Source organism: Pteropus medius, unplaced genomic scaffold (genome assembly GCF_902729225.1).
Source record: "Pteropus medius unplaced genomic scaffold, Ma_sr-lr_union100, whole genome shotgun sequence".
Lineage (NCBI taxonomy): Eukaryota > Metazoa > Chordata > Mammalia > Chiroptera > Pteropodidae > Pteropus > Pteropus medius.
Genome location: NW_024352783.1, coordinates 7,026,704 through 7,042,705, shown reverse-complemented (window position 1 = coordinate 7,042,705; position 16,002 = coordinate 7,026,704). Strand labels below are relative to the sequence as shown.

Below are 16,002 nucleotides of genomic sequence, written 5' to 3'. Positions count from 1 at the left end.
AAAGAGCCAAAATCTGCTCCTTGTTCTTAATTTTCTTTCCCCCTGATGTCAATAGTCCTCTTTCTTTGTACAGGGCTCCATGTACATGTGCCGTTGCAAAGGCATATCTACTATCAGTATAGATGTTTACAGTTTTATCCTTTCCCCACCGTAAAGCTTGTGTTAGAGCTATAAGTTTAGCCCTCTGTGCCAATGTCCCATGGCTTAGGGCCTGTGCCCATATCACATCCCTGACCGTTACTATGGCTGCCCCAGCATACCTTACTCCGTCGGATACAAAACTGCTTCCACTGGTAAATAATACTGCATCCGGATTAGGCCACGGCTCATCCTTCAAGTCTGGCCATATTCCAGTTACCTGCTCAAGGTGCTGAACACAGTGATGCAATGGAGCCTGCGGGTCATCATCCGGGAGCAGCGTGGCAGGGTTCAGGGCTGCAGTTTTCAAAAACTGGGTCTGTGGGGATTAAGCAACAGTACCTGGTACTGAGTAATCCGGGCGTTGGAAATCCATCTTTCAGGAGGGCTGCGCAGCATGGCTTCAACTGCATGTGGAGCCACAATTTCAATATTTTGGCCCAAGGTCAATTTTAAAGCGTCTTTGGTCAATATAGCAGTAGCAGCTAGTGCTCTCAGGCAACTAGGCCTTCCTCCAGCCACCGGATCTAGTCTCTTTGAGAGATATGCCACTCGTTGCTTAAATAGTGGCTTTTAATTTCTGGAGCAAATCTCTTCCAAGCAAAGGAAAAGGACATTCAGGCATAACTAAAAACGAATGCGTGATGGTTCCCTTTCCCAAGTCGGTAATTTTTGCCTGTGTCCATGGGTATGCCTTCCCTTTCCCAGTGGCTCCTTGAATTACAGTCTTTTCTTTGGATAAAAGACCAGCAGTTTCTGTTAAAACTGAGTAAGTTGCACCAGTATCAGCTAAAAAGTTCACAGGTTTGCCCCCTACTTGTAAAGTTACCTTGGGCTCTCGGGGGCTCATTAGATAAGAGCCCTGACACCCCTATTCATCTTCCAAAAGAAAGAGGGGCCTTTTTTCTTCTCACCTCCTGGTTGCTCCTTTTCAGGGCACTCATTCTTCCAATGTCCTTTCTTTTTGCAAATAGCACATTGGTCTCTTCCTAGCGTAGGTTTTCTATTTTGGCCTTCGTTGCTAGGTCCCCCTCTATGGTTAGGGTTTTTTTTTTTTTGTTTTTTTTGTTTTTTTCCCAAGGAGGTCGGTTTCCTTGTTGTCCCACAAGCATGACCTTTTGCACACAGTCCCTATTGTTAAAGACCTTCTGAGCTATTTCTAATAATTTGGATAAATTTTCTCCCTTAAAACCTTCCAATCTCTGTAACTTCTTTCTAATGTCAGGGGCCGACTAGCTAACAAAGGCCAAATTAATGGCTCTTCTATTGTTGGGGTCCTCCGGGTCAATAGGTGTATATAAGCGGTAAGACTCTAATAGTCTTTCCAAGAATGCTGCAGGTGACTTGTCCTTAGTCTGAATTACTTCACTTACCTTGGACAGATTTATTGGTCTACGTGCAGCAGCCCGGAGTCCCTGTAGCAGAAACTGGCGATACCTTAGGAGAGCCTCCTTACCTTGATCTGTATTTGGATCCCACTGGGGACGTTGAGTCGGAAACACAGCCTGTACCCTGGTTAAGTCTGCTGTAGGCTGCCCATTTGGGTTTGTTACTCCTCTAGCAGCCTCCCGCAAAATTCTTTCCTTTTCTCCAGTAGTGAATAAGACCTGTAAGAGCTGTTGGCAATCATCCCAAGTGGGCTGATGGGTAAAGAAAATAGACTCTAAAAGGGAGGTTAGTCCTTGTGGTTTCTCTGAAAAGGATGGCGTTTGCAATTTCCAATTATATAAATCACTAGTACTGAATGTCGAGTAGATGACAGTAGGCTCACCGCCACCTCCTGGAATCACCTTCAATGGGGCTTGAACAGATACTGGCTCTTTTCAGGGAGGTTGAATCAGGGGAAGGGGGCCTATGACCCCTAGACCGGGTTACAGGAGGTCCCGGTCCCTCCGGAGGAGGACGTCTACCCCCATTTCCATTATAGGGTGGCGGATACCAGTCATCCTCCGAGGGAGGTCCCTGCAACACTGGTGGGGGCTTCTTAAAACCTTGGGGTATGGCTGCCATTACAGTAACGGGTGCACGACTGCAATTCTGTAAGTATTTAGGGGCATCAGAAACTATATCAATCCAAACATCAATATAAGGAATTTGGTCAGGATGCCCAGGGTTTCCATAAATCACACCTCGAACCCGGAATGCAGTCTGCATGTTAAATGATCCCTCGGAGGGCCATCCTACTCCGAAGGTCGGCCAATCTAATTGACAAAAGCGCTGCAAATCAAAAGGGGTTACTGAAGCACCATAGGCCCTTGCCCTACGACGAAAATCTTTAAAGTTGTTAAGCATGCACTGTAACGGAGTTAGTTTGCCCTGAGATTGTCCCATAGTTCCACAATAAAGCACACGAAGCAAAACAAAACAAGACAGACACAGACTAACAAACCAGAACAGGACTGAGAAAACTGTCGTCACAGTCTCAGTCGCCCGCCGACTTACTTGTCGCGTCCGACGTCCGCACGGTCCCTGGGCCCCCTACCAGAAACTGCCTCAGCACTCCCAGGATCGTGCTCCGCAAAGCGAGAAACCACAGGCAGCGGGCTAGGGCAAGTGCCCTAGAGGCCTCCCCAACCGCAAATGGTCCAACGCCCCGGTGCACTGATCAATTTTCCCACAACGAGAAGATCTCGCTGGGGCCTCCAAATGTTGTGTCCAGAATAACCAGACCCAACTTGAGTGCTCTTAACCAGGAGACAGTTTATTAGCCGGCGGCTGTCCTTGCAAAGGAGCAGCCCCGAAATACCAAGATACAAGGTTTTTAAGCCCCAAATCCCATTCCTCATTCTGTCTTAAACACAAAGGTCCATCTTTCTCCTATTCACTACCTGTCAACCCACTGGTCAGGTGTGCAAGCGGGAAGTACAGAAGCAGAAAGTTTGTGTTAGAATGTTATGTTCCTATGGGTGATTGCCTATGTTCCCATGGACAATAGCCAGTGTTCCCATGGGCGATGGCCAAACAGTAATTTTCAGCTTATATACAATTGATTATTTTTCATGCCACGCAAGCAAGCAAGGTTACACAGGCTAAAATTGGCAGTTAGCGTATGAGCTCATTGTTACAAGTTTCATGATTAACAGAATGTGGTTAAGGGTTCCAGAAACTAGGCCTAAGTTATAGACTTCCTTTGTCCAATTTCAGGTTTTAATTATTCTTTAACCCTTTCACATTTCAGCAGGCCATTACAGTGAATTTTCATTTTGGTTATTGTATTTTTCAACTCTAGAATTTTAATTTGGATCCCTTTATAATTTCTAACTCTTTATCAATATTCTCTATTTGGTGAGACATTGTTCTAATGCTTTCTTTTAGTTTTGTACATGGTTTCCATTAGCCATTTTAACATATTTAAAATAGATAAAGTCTGTCTAGAAAGTCCAATCATTGTGATTCCTTGGACACAGTTTCTACTGATTACTTTTTTCCTATATATGGCTCATACTCTCTAGTATCTTTTTATGTTTCATAATATTTTGTTGAAAACTGGAAATTTAAAAAATTTTTATTATTAAATTTATTGAGTTAATAACATTATGCAAATTTTAGGTATACAAATTTATAACATAATCTCTGTGTACTCTATTTTGTGCTCAGCACCAAGTCAAGTCTTCTTCCATCACCTTGTATTTGACCCCCTTTACCCTCTTTGTCCTTCCCATCCCCTTCCCCGCTGGTAACCACCATTCTCTTGTCTGTATCTTTGAATTTGTTTTGTTTTGTTCATTTGTTGCTTTTTGTTTTATATCCCACATATGAGTGAAATCGTATGGTTCTTATTCTTTTCTGTCTCACTTATTTTACTTAGGACAGTACTCTCAAGATCTATCCATGTTGTTGCAAATGGCAATATTTTATCTTTTTATGGCTGAGTAGTATTTTATTGCATATATACACCACATCTTCTTTATCTAATCATCCATCAAAAGATAATTGGGTTGTTTCCATGTCTTGGCTATTGTAAATATTGCTACAGTGAACACGAGTACATATATCTTTATAAAACAGTGTTTTCAAAAATTTCAAGTAGGTACCCAGAAGAGGGATTGCTGAATAATATGGTAGTTCTATTTTTAACTTTTTGAGAAACTTTCATACTGTTTGCCATAGTGGCTGCACTAATTTACATTCCCACCAGCACTGCAAAGGGTTCCCTTTTCTCCACATCTTATCCAACATGTTATTTCTTGTATTATTAGTAATAGCTATTCTAACGGGTGTGAGGTGATATTGTGGTTTAGATTTGCATTTCTCTTATAACTAGTAATGATGAGCATTTTTTTTTCATGTATCTTTTGGCCATCTGTATGTCTTCCTTGGAAAAGTGTTTATTCAGGTCCTCTGCTCTTTTTAAAAATCAGATTGTTGTTGTTGAGTTGTACGAGTTCTTTATAAATTTTGGATATTAACCCCTATTGGAGATATCATTTGCAAATATCTTCTCCTATTCTGTTGATTGCCTTTTTGTTTTATTGATGATTTCTTTAGCTCTGCAGAGCTTTTATTTTTGCTCTTATTTCCCTTTCCTTTGGGGTCAACTGTACAAAGCCCCCTGCCCCAAGGCCAAGGTTTTTAATTTTAGTTCCTATGTTTTCTTCCTTGTATCTTATTGTTTCAGAGCTTATGTTCAAGTCCGCAGTCCATTTTGAGTTAATTTTTGTGTGTGGTGTCAGATAGCAGTCTAGTTTCATTCTTTTGCATGTGGCTTTCTAGTTTTCCCAACACCATTTATTGAAGAGGCTTCTCTTTCTCCATTGTATGTTTTATGCTCATTTATTGAAAATCCGTTGCCCATATATATGTGGGTTTATCTCTAGGATTTCACTTCTGTTCTATTGGTTTTTACGTGTGTTTTTCGGTCAATACCATACTGTTTTTGATTACTGTAGCTTTGTAATATAGTTTGAAGTCAACAAGTGTGATACCTCTGGCTTTGTTCTTCCCCCCCACCCCTCAGAATGGCTTTAGCTATTCAGGGTCTTTTGTGGTTCTTTACAAATTTGAGGATTTTTGATTCTATTTCTGTGAGAAATACTGTTGGGATCTTGATAGGGGTTACATTAAATCTATATATTGCTCTAAATAATATGGCCATTTTAACAATGTTAATTCTTCTAATTCACGAACATGGACTATCTTTCCATTTATTTATGTCTTTGATTTCTTTCAACAATGCTTTATAGTTTTCAGTGTACACGATCTTCATCTCTTTTGTTAAGTTTATTCCTAGGTATTTTATTCTTTTTTGGGAGTGTAAATGGGATTGTTTTCTTTATTTCTCTTTCTGATAGTTCAGTGTTATTATATAGGAATGTAACAGATTTTTATATATTGATTTTATGTTCTGCAACTTTATTGTATTTGCTCATTGTTTCTAATAGATTTTTTTTGTGGAGTCTTTAGGGTTTTCTATATATAGAATTGTGTCATCTGCATATAGTGACAGTTTTACTTCTTTGTTCCCAATTTAGATGCCTTCGATTTCTTTTTCTTGCCTGATTGCTCTGGCTTGGACTTCCAGTACTAATGGAATAACAGTGGTGACAGCGGGAATCTTTGTCTTGTTCCTGATCTTAGAGGAAAAGCTTTCAGCTTTTCACCATTGAGCATGATATTAGCTGTGGGTTTGTAATACACAGACTTTATTATGTTGAGATATGTTTCTTCTATACTTACTTTTTTGAGTTTTTTTTTTATTACAAATGGATATTGTATTTTGTCAAATGCTTTTTTGCCCCTGTTGATATGATCATATGGTTTTTGTTTTATTTTGTTAATGTGGTATATCACCTTGATTGCTTTATAGATATTAAACTATCCTTGTATTCCCACTTGGTCACAATGTATTGTCCTTTCAATGTACTATTATATTCAATTTGCTAGTATTTTGTTAAGGATTTTTGCATCTATATTCATCAGAGATATTGGCCTGTAACTTTTTTTCGTGTGTGTTGTCTTTGCCTGGTTTTGGTATCAGGGTAATGTTGGCCTCATAAAATGAGTTAGGAAGTATTCCCTCTTCTCTCAAGTTGAATATTTTAATATGAAAACTCGGGCAATCAAATTTCTCACATCCTCAGTGTTTGTTCTTGCTGTTGCTTGTTATAGTCTTTATTGTTTGTTTATGTATTGTGCCTGTATTCTTTGTGTTGTTTGGTCACTGAAATCTCTGTTTTATTATCTTAGTGGTTCATTAGTGACTGGAAAGATATTTACTTGAATACCTGGAAATAAAATATCTTCTTTTTTTTTTTTTGCCAAGGGGTTCTGTTTGCCTGTTAAGGGAAGCCTTCAACACTCAGCCAGGCAGGTTACAACTCTGCCTTAGCTCTTACTTCCTGTTTGTGCAGAACATCAAGGTTAGCCAAGACTGAAAGCTTAGGGCTTTTTTGGTCTTTCCCAAGTATGTGCACAGTCAAGTATGTAGCCATTTAGAGTCCCAGGAATATAAGCTTTTAAAAGTTCTATGGACATTTTATTCCCAAGGTTTTTCTTCAAAGACTTTTAGTTAGTGTATTGTTTGCCCCAACCAATATTTTTTGTCTTAGACAGCAGTGATGAAGACATTTGCCTATGTTTTCAACAAATTCCCCACAGGTAGTGTGCTAAAGCCTTCCAGGAAACCACCAGAGAGGTCAAATAGTTCATTGTGAATGAGATTTGTTCTGTTTCCTCCAGTACCAGGGATGTTGGCTGTTATTTTCATGGCTACCACTGGGCTGGGGAGTTAGAAAAGAGACTAGGATTCTTACTGACATTAAGCCATTTTTCTAGTCTAAGTGCTCCCTGGGTTGTTGCAAGTCTTTGATTATTTTACAGAGTTCCTAAAAAGTTGATTCTGACAGTTTTTGTCAGATTTTTCATTGCTTTTATGAAATGGCAGAATTTTGGAGTTCCTGCCTCCACCATTTTCATTGATATCACTATCTGTAGTGTCTTTTGATAAAGAAGGAAGGAGACAAATGACTTATTTCTAGGACAAATAAAACCTGAAAGGAAAATGGTCTATGTTAGGATCGTAATAACTATTATGACAGATAATGAGCTGTTTTTGAAATACTTTCATTACTTTAATTGTGACAGCAGTTCCTTGAGGCAGAAATCACTATCACCTTTTCATAGAGCAGAAGACTGAAGACTGAGAGGTTAAGTTACTTTCTCGAGGTTATACAGCCTGTAAGTAGTAGAATCAGGTTTCAATCCCAGGTTTTCTGATCCTACAACTTATGCTTTTTATCACTAAGCTATAATGATATAGGCTGAACTACCAAATGTTACAGGAACCTATGATATGTGCAGGTCCAGCTCAGCAAGATTAAAAGAGATACAGAAAGAGGCAAACCCTTCATCACAAACCCTCCATCACAAGGCACCCTTCCTGGTGCTGGGTTTCCCTACAGGTGAACTAAGATTTACTTAGGGCACCAAGAAGCTTAATGCATTTCCATCTTAGAAAACAACTGGAACTTTGTTGGACTTTTTAACACTTAATTTACACTTTATATCTATCATCTATCTATATCTATCATCTCTCTCATGAGGAAGGATTCAAGCCATGTTGCCCTCTTTGCTGTTCTTTGAATATGCTAAGCATGCTCCTGTCTTTCAAGGTCTTTGTTATTATTATTTTTTGTTAGTGATTGAGGCCTTGAAAAGTCTTAATCTGGCTCTTCGATCTGACCAACGCTAAGGTCAAATGATATGGGGTGGATGCAATTCTTTTAACACATTGTAGCAATGATCATATCTTGAAACGTGAGCTGACATTCACTTTTTCAACAAATATTTATTGAAGGACTGTTATGGGCTAGGCCCTGTGTTGGGCATGCAAAGATGAATAAGACATGGGTTGTGCTCAAAAGACTCTGTCAGTATACCTGAGGTTTGTGTATGTGTGTATGTGTATGTGTGTGCGGGGTGGGGGGAGATGGAGACAAGAGATGGTTTTATGGAGAAGGTAGCCATGAATGGACTTAGATGGGTAGAGACGTCAGAGATCAGTAGCTTTGCTTTGCATATAAGATCCAACAAATTGGTGATACCAAATTCATCTTTTTGATATCATTAACAGGAATGGGGTAATTATACTTAACAGAATTGAATACTCCACATATCTGGGGTCCAACTTGGACCCAACTGTTGTAGGGAGGATTTTGTTGGAGGAATCTCCTGATCCTTTCTCTTTTCTTCCTGGTCATCACAAAAAAGAACTTATAAATCTTGTATCTGAGAACTATTTTCCTTCAGGATGTTTCACTGAGAATGAAAGCCATCAATTTAAGACCCAAAAGAAACTGCTCAAATGCCAGGTTTTTGCTTCTTATAAAGATGGTCATTTTCTCTTCTGTATTTTTCTTTCTTTATCTAATAATACTATTAGAAAAGAAATCAAAAGTTTAAATAATTCTCAGCATAACTTTTGCAGAAGTCAATAGCTAGGAATCAAATTGTAAAAGCATGATTATCTATATAACAGAATACCCCACCCTCCCACCCCCCAAAATTGTGACAAATAAGCCTGTGTATTTTGCCACTTGTAGCACTATGACCAAATTGAAGGAAAAATAACTGCAGAATGGGAAAAAAGAGAGTATAGCCATGTCTTGAGGGTTAATGGTTTACATCCAGAATTATAAAATGATGGCAAACATCACTTCAGGAATAGTTATGACCACTGCTCCCAACCATATGCAAAATGTCCCAAACTATGAAAAACCCAAGCAGTTTACCAGAAGACAGTTACTGCCTGTTCTGTTCTCTTCCAGGGAGGTACTTCACGTAGCCCTTCTCTTCCTACGGGTCATCAGTGCCTGTGCAGATGGGAAGATCCGCATTTACAATTTCCTAAATGGGAACTGTCTGAAGGTGATGAAAGCCAATGGCAGAGGTGATCCTGTGCTGTCCTTCTTTATTCAGGGCAACAGGTGGGTGGTAGGTGTGGAGGTTGGAGCTGTGAGTAATTCTGTTCGGATGATTTTTTTCCTCCTGTGGGAAACTAGCCCTGGATTTGCTGGCAGTAGGAAAGAGCTGGTAAAATTGGGCCCCCTTCTAATTTTAGCTAGCAGAGAGTAATAAGTAGTCTTACAGGAGACTAATTGGACTTTGCACCAAACTTAGCAATCAGGGTTCATATTACTTTTAATTTGTTCTGGATGTCTGGGCAAATCACGTAGTGACTACAATATGGCTTTGCTGCAGGGATCACAGGTTAGCAGACATGTGGCCCCTGCTTGCTCCCTGAGTATGCATTCAGCTATATAAGAGCTCCACCAGCTGTCTCTGATGCTTCAGTTCTGAAGCAGAGACCTACAGGAGGGTGAGGAATGCAGTATTCCATCCAGTGTCCAGTGGGGGAAGTACTGAGTAGATGAGTTTACAGAAACTAGAGCCATGACTAAACTAATTGTATATCGTACTGTTATATGCTACGTTTGGGGTGATACTACGTGAAGATACCCAAATAGAATTAACTTCTATTCTACCAAAGTCTCACTTGAGACATCAATTAATCTCCCTGAAATATATTACCTTCCCTTTAATAAAACTTTACTAATTCCATTTCCTATTTTAAAGGAGGAGGGCTGGTAATAGGTCTTAATAAATAAACACTTTTCAATTATAAGGTAACAATGTTGTTAAAAAAAAGAATCGTCTCTGACTTTTTCTCATTTATGATATCTGAAGAGAGACAATTTCCTTTTGGCTTGAGTATGAATAAGTCTGAAAGAAATTTCAAATTGCAATGATTCCCCAGATTTCATTCCAGTGTTTCCAAACAAAACAAGTCACTCTTTTAGAGAGTTTACACTAACAATTAAGGTCTTAAAATTGCAGTCTTTTGGAGCAGAAATGAACCTACACATATTATTTCTGTTTTTTGTTTATGGTTGTAGGAGATCTAGGCATACAGTGGGGAAAGCAGCTTGCTCCGTGAACACTGTGAATGACAGAAACCAATAGAGGGGGTGGGAGCAATTCTTGAGGGGCTTAGGGTTGGAACTTCTATCCTGCTAAGGCATAAAAATGAGGATTAGGGAAGACAAAAATCATCCTGTTTTATAAAGTACAAGTGTTCTAAACGTAGAGTACTCACAGAGACCCTGGAGTGATGGAATGAAGGAGAGTGGGCTGGAGGGTCAGTAAGGGAGGACGCTCTCCATATTAAAGAGTTCTCCACATCCTCAACACAGCAATAGTTTGGATTCTGTGCTTAAGAAAAGAGTGAATTTCAAGACATCTGTGTGCAGAGTACCTAAGCCTTCTGTACTTGGCACTCACCCCAAGAATGGAAATTCATTTAAATATATTTTAACTTGAGAAGCAAAGTAATCAGAATGTATTTGCCTTGCTCACAATTAATTTTTAAAGAAAACATTTACAGAGCTGTAGAACCCTGCTGCATAGTGTGCTACCTGTCGCCACTTTAGACCCTTCACCAACCTACATCACACTACTGGTACAGTCATTTCCTGGGGAATTTTCTCCTGGCCTCAGGATTGGACAGGAAAGTCATTGAAGTGCATATTTGGAGGCTGGGCGGTGGCAACCTCCATGCTCCTTTTGTGGGCAATCTTGTTGTTTTGGTTCCAGGATGTTGGTCAACACGGAGAGCAATATTCTCATGTTCCAGTTTGAGAATATAAAGTGGCGGTACTCCCCGGAACAGGCCAAACAAAAGAAGAGTAAAGATAAAGAGGAAGACAGGGAAGAAAACAGCCTCACAGAAGACCTCTCCAAGGCTAGCACTCAGGTTTACAACCTGGGGGACTCCATGTCTAATAAACAAGTGGTGACCCAGGAGTCCCTGTTAAGTAAATCTCACAAGTCCCGCCTTCTCCTGAGGGCAGCCAGGTTACAAACAGGTAAGAGAGCTGACTCCCAGGCCATCTCAGTGGTACCCAATGGAGTAGATGGGAGGCTGCCAGGACTAGTTTCTTTGTAGGATATTTTAGCCAGTGGTTTCTTGATGATATAAATCCCAGCCTTTAAGAAAAGTGGGAACCATTCTCTTTGACTTGGCAATTTGTTAGCCAGCTCAGGGGAACCTCCTGATTTTCAAGGCCTAAGTTTTCAGACTTATTAGAATCTTTGTATAGCAGCTAACACTAGCCTTTAATACTTACTATTAAAACAAAAAACAAGCAACCAACATCCTCCTCCCAATGCCCCGGATCCAAACATATAGTCCATAATTATATTTTTAGAACAGAGATAAGATATTATTATACAGCGGAAAAATGTTCTGTGCAGAACGTATTATCTCCAGGCTCCCAATTAATAACATGTATACTTGGAAAATATTAGTTATAAAGCAGATACGTGTGTGTGTGTGTGTGTGTGTCTGTGTGTGTTTGTGTGTGTGTGTGAGAGAGAGAGTGAGAGTATGTGGGGAAGTGGCATGGCTCCTACCATTTATAAGACATAGAAAGAATAAATTATGTGGGGGCTAAAGTAACCAGACTCCTTTCTTTAACCTACTCTGTATTTGGCATGTAAAATTGAACCCACAGATTAATAGATCACTTCCCAGCATATTACAGTATGAATGGTCAGCTAGGAGAAAGGACGGAGAGTTTTAGATAATGCTTTGAGCTTAATAACCGGTAGGAAAAGCTAGCGGGAGGGGAGTCAGGAGGCGATCTAATCCTTAGGCTCCAAGAGACTCCTGGTTTCATACAATAAATAATAAGGTGATCGTTTGGGTGAAAACCAGTCAAATTATCAGTTACGCCCCCATTATGAAGACCTAATTGAATTATATAATTACCATGGTTTCCTTCTCAATCCTAATTTAGCAGTGTCAGTAGAGGCACCTCAAAGTCAAAGAAAGTCAAAATCACCCTGAAGAGTTGGCAAGAAGAGAGTGAGTCCTGTTTCTAAGGAAACAAATGGCACGGATGGTGGGCAGTAGAGTTTGGAAGCAAAATCTTTTGCAGGAGATAAGATGATCAGTGATACTTTATTCTGAATCACTGGCAAGATCCAATACGTCTCTGTCTCTGTCTCTGTCTCTGTCTCTGTCTCTGTCTCTCTCTCTCACTCAGTCTAGTTTTCGGCAGGTCAATAACTTTATCTTTGAGAACTTAGAATGGATAAAATGCCTATCTTTTCCAAAGAGTGACTGATTTTCCTTAATTTCCTCTTTACTGACTTGAGGCCACAGAGCAAGAACTTCTCTAACAACTAAGTTTCCAATTCTGGGTTCATAGCCTGTCTCCTTTCCCTGTCATTCAGCCTCCTCACTTCTTGGACTATAGTGTCATCAGTCCGAGTAATAGGCACAGCAGAAGAGAGAAGAGGAAGTTGAGGCTGATTTCAGAGGGCATTTTAGGGGATTTCATGAGGGAGAAGATAGATTTGGGGGTGGGTGCTATGTATGTGACATAAGGAGATAAGGGAGAGAGATGGGAAAGAAGCTTTTAAGAAGAATCACTGACTATCACAAATGGTATGTCCCTTTGTTGTTTTTGAGAGACTTTGGTAAAGATTTAAAGTGTCTTTCAGATAGTTTTGGCTAATATAATAGTGTTTCTTTGAATCAAACTCTCTGCAGGGACTAGCTTTAAGGTGAGAGTAAAATAATTTTTAGGAGGGCTCTACTCACAGTGGTTATCGTTGTATGTACCTAAGTCTGTGTACCTATGTAGGTATAGCTGTAAGATAAAGTCCTAGGAGTGGCATTGCTGAGCCAAAGGATAACTAAATTTAACAACTAGAAAGATATTGCCATGGTCATCCTTTAAAAATGATGTGACAATTTACCATCCCACCAAGAATGCATGAGAGTTCCTACTGTACCCATGACAACACTGAGTATTATTAATCAGTTTGTTCTTGCTTGTATGATAAGTAAAAATGGTATCTGCATTTTTTTAAGGATGATCACTAACAAACTAAATGTCCATCAGTGGGCAGTAACTAAGTAGATAATGAAAAATGCATACTATGCAATATTATATAACAGCTAAAAGTTGTATTATGAAGATCTACATACATTCACTTGGAAAAAGAGTCAGGATATATTACTATACAAAGGAGAGAAATTAATGAACAATGAGTCATCACATTTCCTTTTTATAAAAGGGGAAAAACCATGTGTTTTGTTACACACATACACACACACCCAGAATCGTTTATACTGAGATTGAAAGGAGAGTGGGGAAGATTATGCTATCCTAATTTCATTTAGTTTTATTTGTTTTAGTAAAATATTATTAACCAAGTAAAAGTCAGGGAGAAATTTGAAGTTTCATTTGATTCTAGTATGTCCATACACAACCATCTTGAGATAAAACTATTTGGCCAAGGAAAATTGTATGCTTAATATATGGTTGCATTTTATTTGCTAGTTATAGATTGGTATAGTTTGGGGTATAGATCTTTACTTGCTAGGTCAGACTAGACAAAGACTTCTACTTTTTATGTCTCAGTTATTCTTTTCGTAAAAAGAGAATAATGCATTCAGTGTATCCGTGAGGTAATGCAGGGATGGAAAGACCCAAATGAGAGAGATATGATAGATTTGGTCACCTGTAAAGACATCTTTGCTAACTCAAGGTCTTAAGCTCCTTGTAGGCCTTGACTTTAATGTAGTGTGTCAGAACAAATCTTTGGTTCTTGTCATCAGCTTTTGGACTCTCTTGTTGTTGTTCAAAACATTTTGGGAACTCCTGCTCAGGAATTGCCTTTCACTCATGCTGTGATATTTTGCATTTGCCAGGGGTGACATATTTTGAAGGCAGTTTTGCTTTTGGGAAATGTCTTAAGATCATTTGGAGTCAAATTTGATTAATAAGGTGATCAAATTTTGTGATTCAATTTTTGTTTAAAAATAGAGGTATGTTACTATAAATTTATAGGGCCTATCCTGTGTGAGTCATAAATGAGGCATAAAGTTTTCAAAAATGTGTGGAGCATTGGATTACATATGTTCCCTGCAAACTATACATATCTATAAGTTAATATACCTTTACACACAAGTACTAACATATTTGTTAAAAACTTATTTTGCTGAATATGCCATAATTTTTAGTATCATAGAAGATTTTTGCCTACATGATGGCCTGTCCATTTGGCAACAAAGACCTCAGTTCGAATAGCAGTTAGAATGGATTTGATTTTCATGCATAAGTACTTGATGTTTTTGATGAAAGAGCAATTTGTTGTTTTCTTTCTCCTCTTCCTCCCTCTCCTCTTTTCTCTCCCCTCCCCCTCCCCCTCCTCTTCCTCCTCCTCCTTCTTTTTTGAAAAACAAGATGATGTGGCAAAAGTACCAAAACAAGGACAGCTGGAAACTCCTGGAGACTTGACCAGTCACTCAAAGAAAAAGTCCTGGCAAATACCTATGTCACCAGACCGGTTCCTCCTGACCATTAATGCCCTGCAGCAAGCCCATAATTCAGGGCAGTTTGCCTATCCTGGCAGGCCCCAGACCCAAGTCATTGATGCCTGGGGACCTTCAATTTCACATCCAAGGAAGATCCTGAGTTTCAAAGGAAAATCAATCCAACATGCAGTTGATCAGTTGAGACTCAGCAACCCTCCCATAGATGTGAAACAAATCAATATTCCCCTTGAAATCCAGAAACTGCAGCCCAACTTGAAAAAGTCTTTGCAAAGTCCCCGAGTGCAGTCCACCATACCCCAGCCTATGCTTATCCGCTCCAGGTTCTCTGGCAGCTTAAAGGGTGAAGATCGAGCATCCAGTTCAATTGAAACAGCGGGCAGCTTCAGACCCTTAACCAGCATGCAGGTTATTAAACCCAAGCGCATGCTGGTTCCGCCAGTGGTCATGACAACCCAATATGTCAAGAAAGAACGACCTCACTTCCACACAGCTCTTGATCCTTTTAGAGTGAACACTGAGTTCATGTTGTTGACTGTGAAGGAGGAGAAAGAGTATGGGGAAGCCAAGATGAAAGAATATCAGGCTAGAAAGCCCACTGGAGTGGTCGATTCAGAAAAAGCCAGCAAAGCTGCATGGATCAGGAAGATCAAAGGCCTGCCTATAGATAATTTCATGAAGCAAGGAAAAATAGCAGCCCCTGAACTTGGTCCAAACATATTTATCTGAACCAGCCTTGGGAAATTACAACGTCTTACAATAAACAGAAAACCAAGTAGATGTTGGTGTTTGGCCTCCTTTTTTTTTTTAGTGTTCCCTGTCAATTAACATGGGGATTCTTAATTGTCCTCCTATAAGCCAAATAACTGATATTATCAAAGTAAGAAAACAGAGGGAGGCTGGGAGAGATTGGCATTTGTATTCTCACTGAAAACCATTCAATGAGACTTACAGAAGCACAATTTCATGGATGGGGAATGGGGAAGTGATCATTGGAAGTTAAATACCACTCATCACTACCAATTCACTACTATCATTTTTGTCCCAAATGAACTGATGGGATTGTATCAGAATAATGCATTGGAGTTCCATGGTATTTTTGCTTGGAAGCTTGATGAAGCTTGTTGAGTTAAAAATTTAAAAGGAGAAGCCGTCAGTGGGGTTGACCTATTGCATTTGAGAACATTACAAGTTCTTTTTCCAATCAGGGCTAACTCCCGTGGAAGAGAATTAAGCATATTTACCCTTTCTACAAAGGGGCCCACTTATATGGAGTGCGTTGGTTTCTACTTACACTTTCTGAAGATAGTATTATAGTCCAGGCAGGTAATTTAGAAGAGAGTAGCCCACCATGAGGGCTGTGCCCATTGGAGAGCTCAAGTCGCGTACAAAGGGGAGAGCTGCTCCTCAGTGGTTCAGCTGTGAGACAATAGAAAATTATATTGGCCTCTGCCCCTGGTTCCTGGCACAGAGTTCCTGAAACCCTTGTAAAGTCCTAAGTGGTAAAAGGACTAGGAGTA

The 16,002-nt window shown here is 39.7% G+C and overlaps 1 protein-coding gene across 4 annotated transcripts in view; it reads left to right on the top strand.

The window, feature by feature from the left end:
• Nucleotides 1-15,260, top strand: part of FBXW10B (F-box and WD repeat domain containing 10B) — a 52,328-nt gene extending 37,068 nt beyond the window's left edge. For 2 of the 4 annotated variants that reach the window (XM_039847409.1, XM_039847408.1), the window contains exons 11-13: nt 8,904-9,062; nt 10,729-11,000; nt 14,394-15,260. In XM_039847409.1, the coding sequence (XP_039703343.1) occupies nt 8,904-9,062; nt 10,729-11,000; nt 14,394-15,211 (1,249 nt within the window). In that variant the 3' untranslated portion in view covers nt 15,212-15,260. The other 2 variants (XM_039847410.1, XM_039847411.1) reach the window with 2 other exon arrangements.
• Nucleotides 15,261-16,002: the final 742 nt, after the last annotated feature.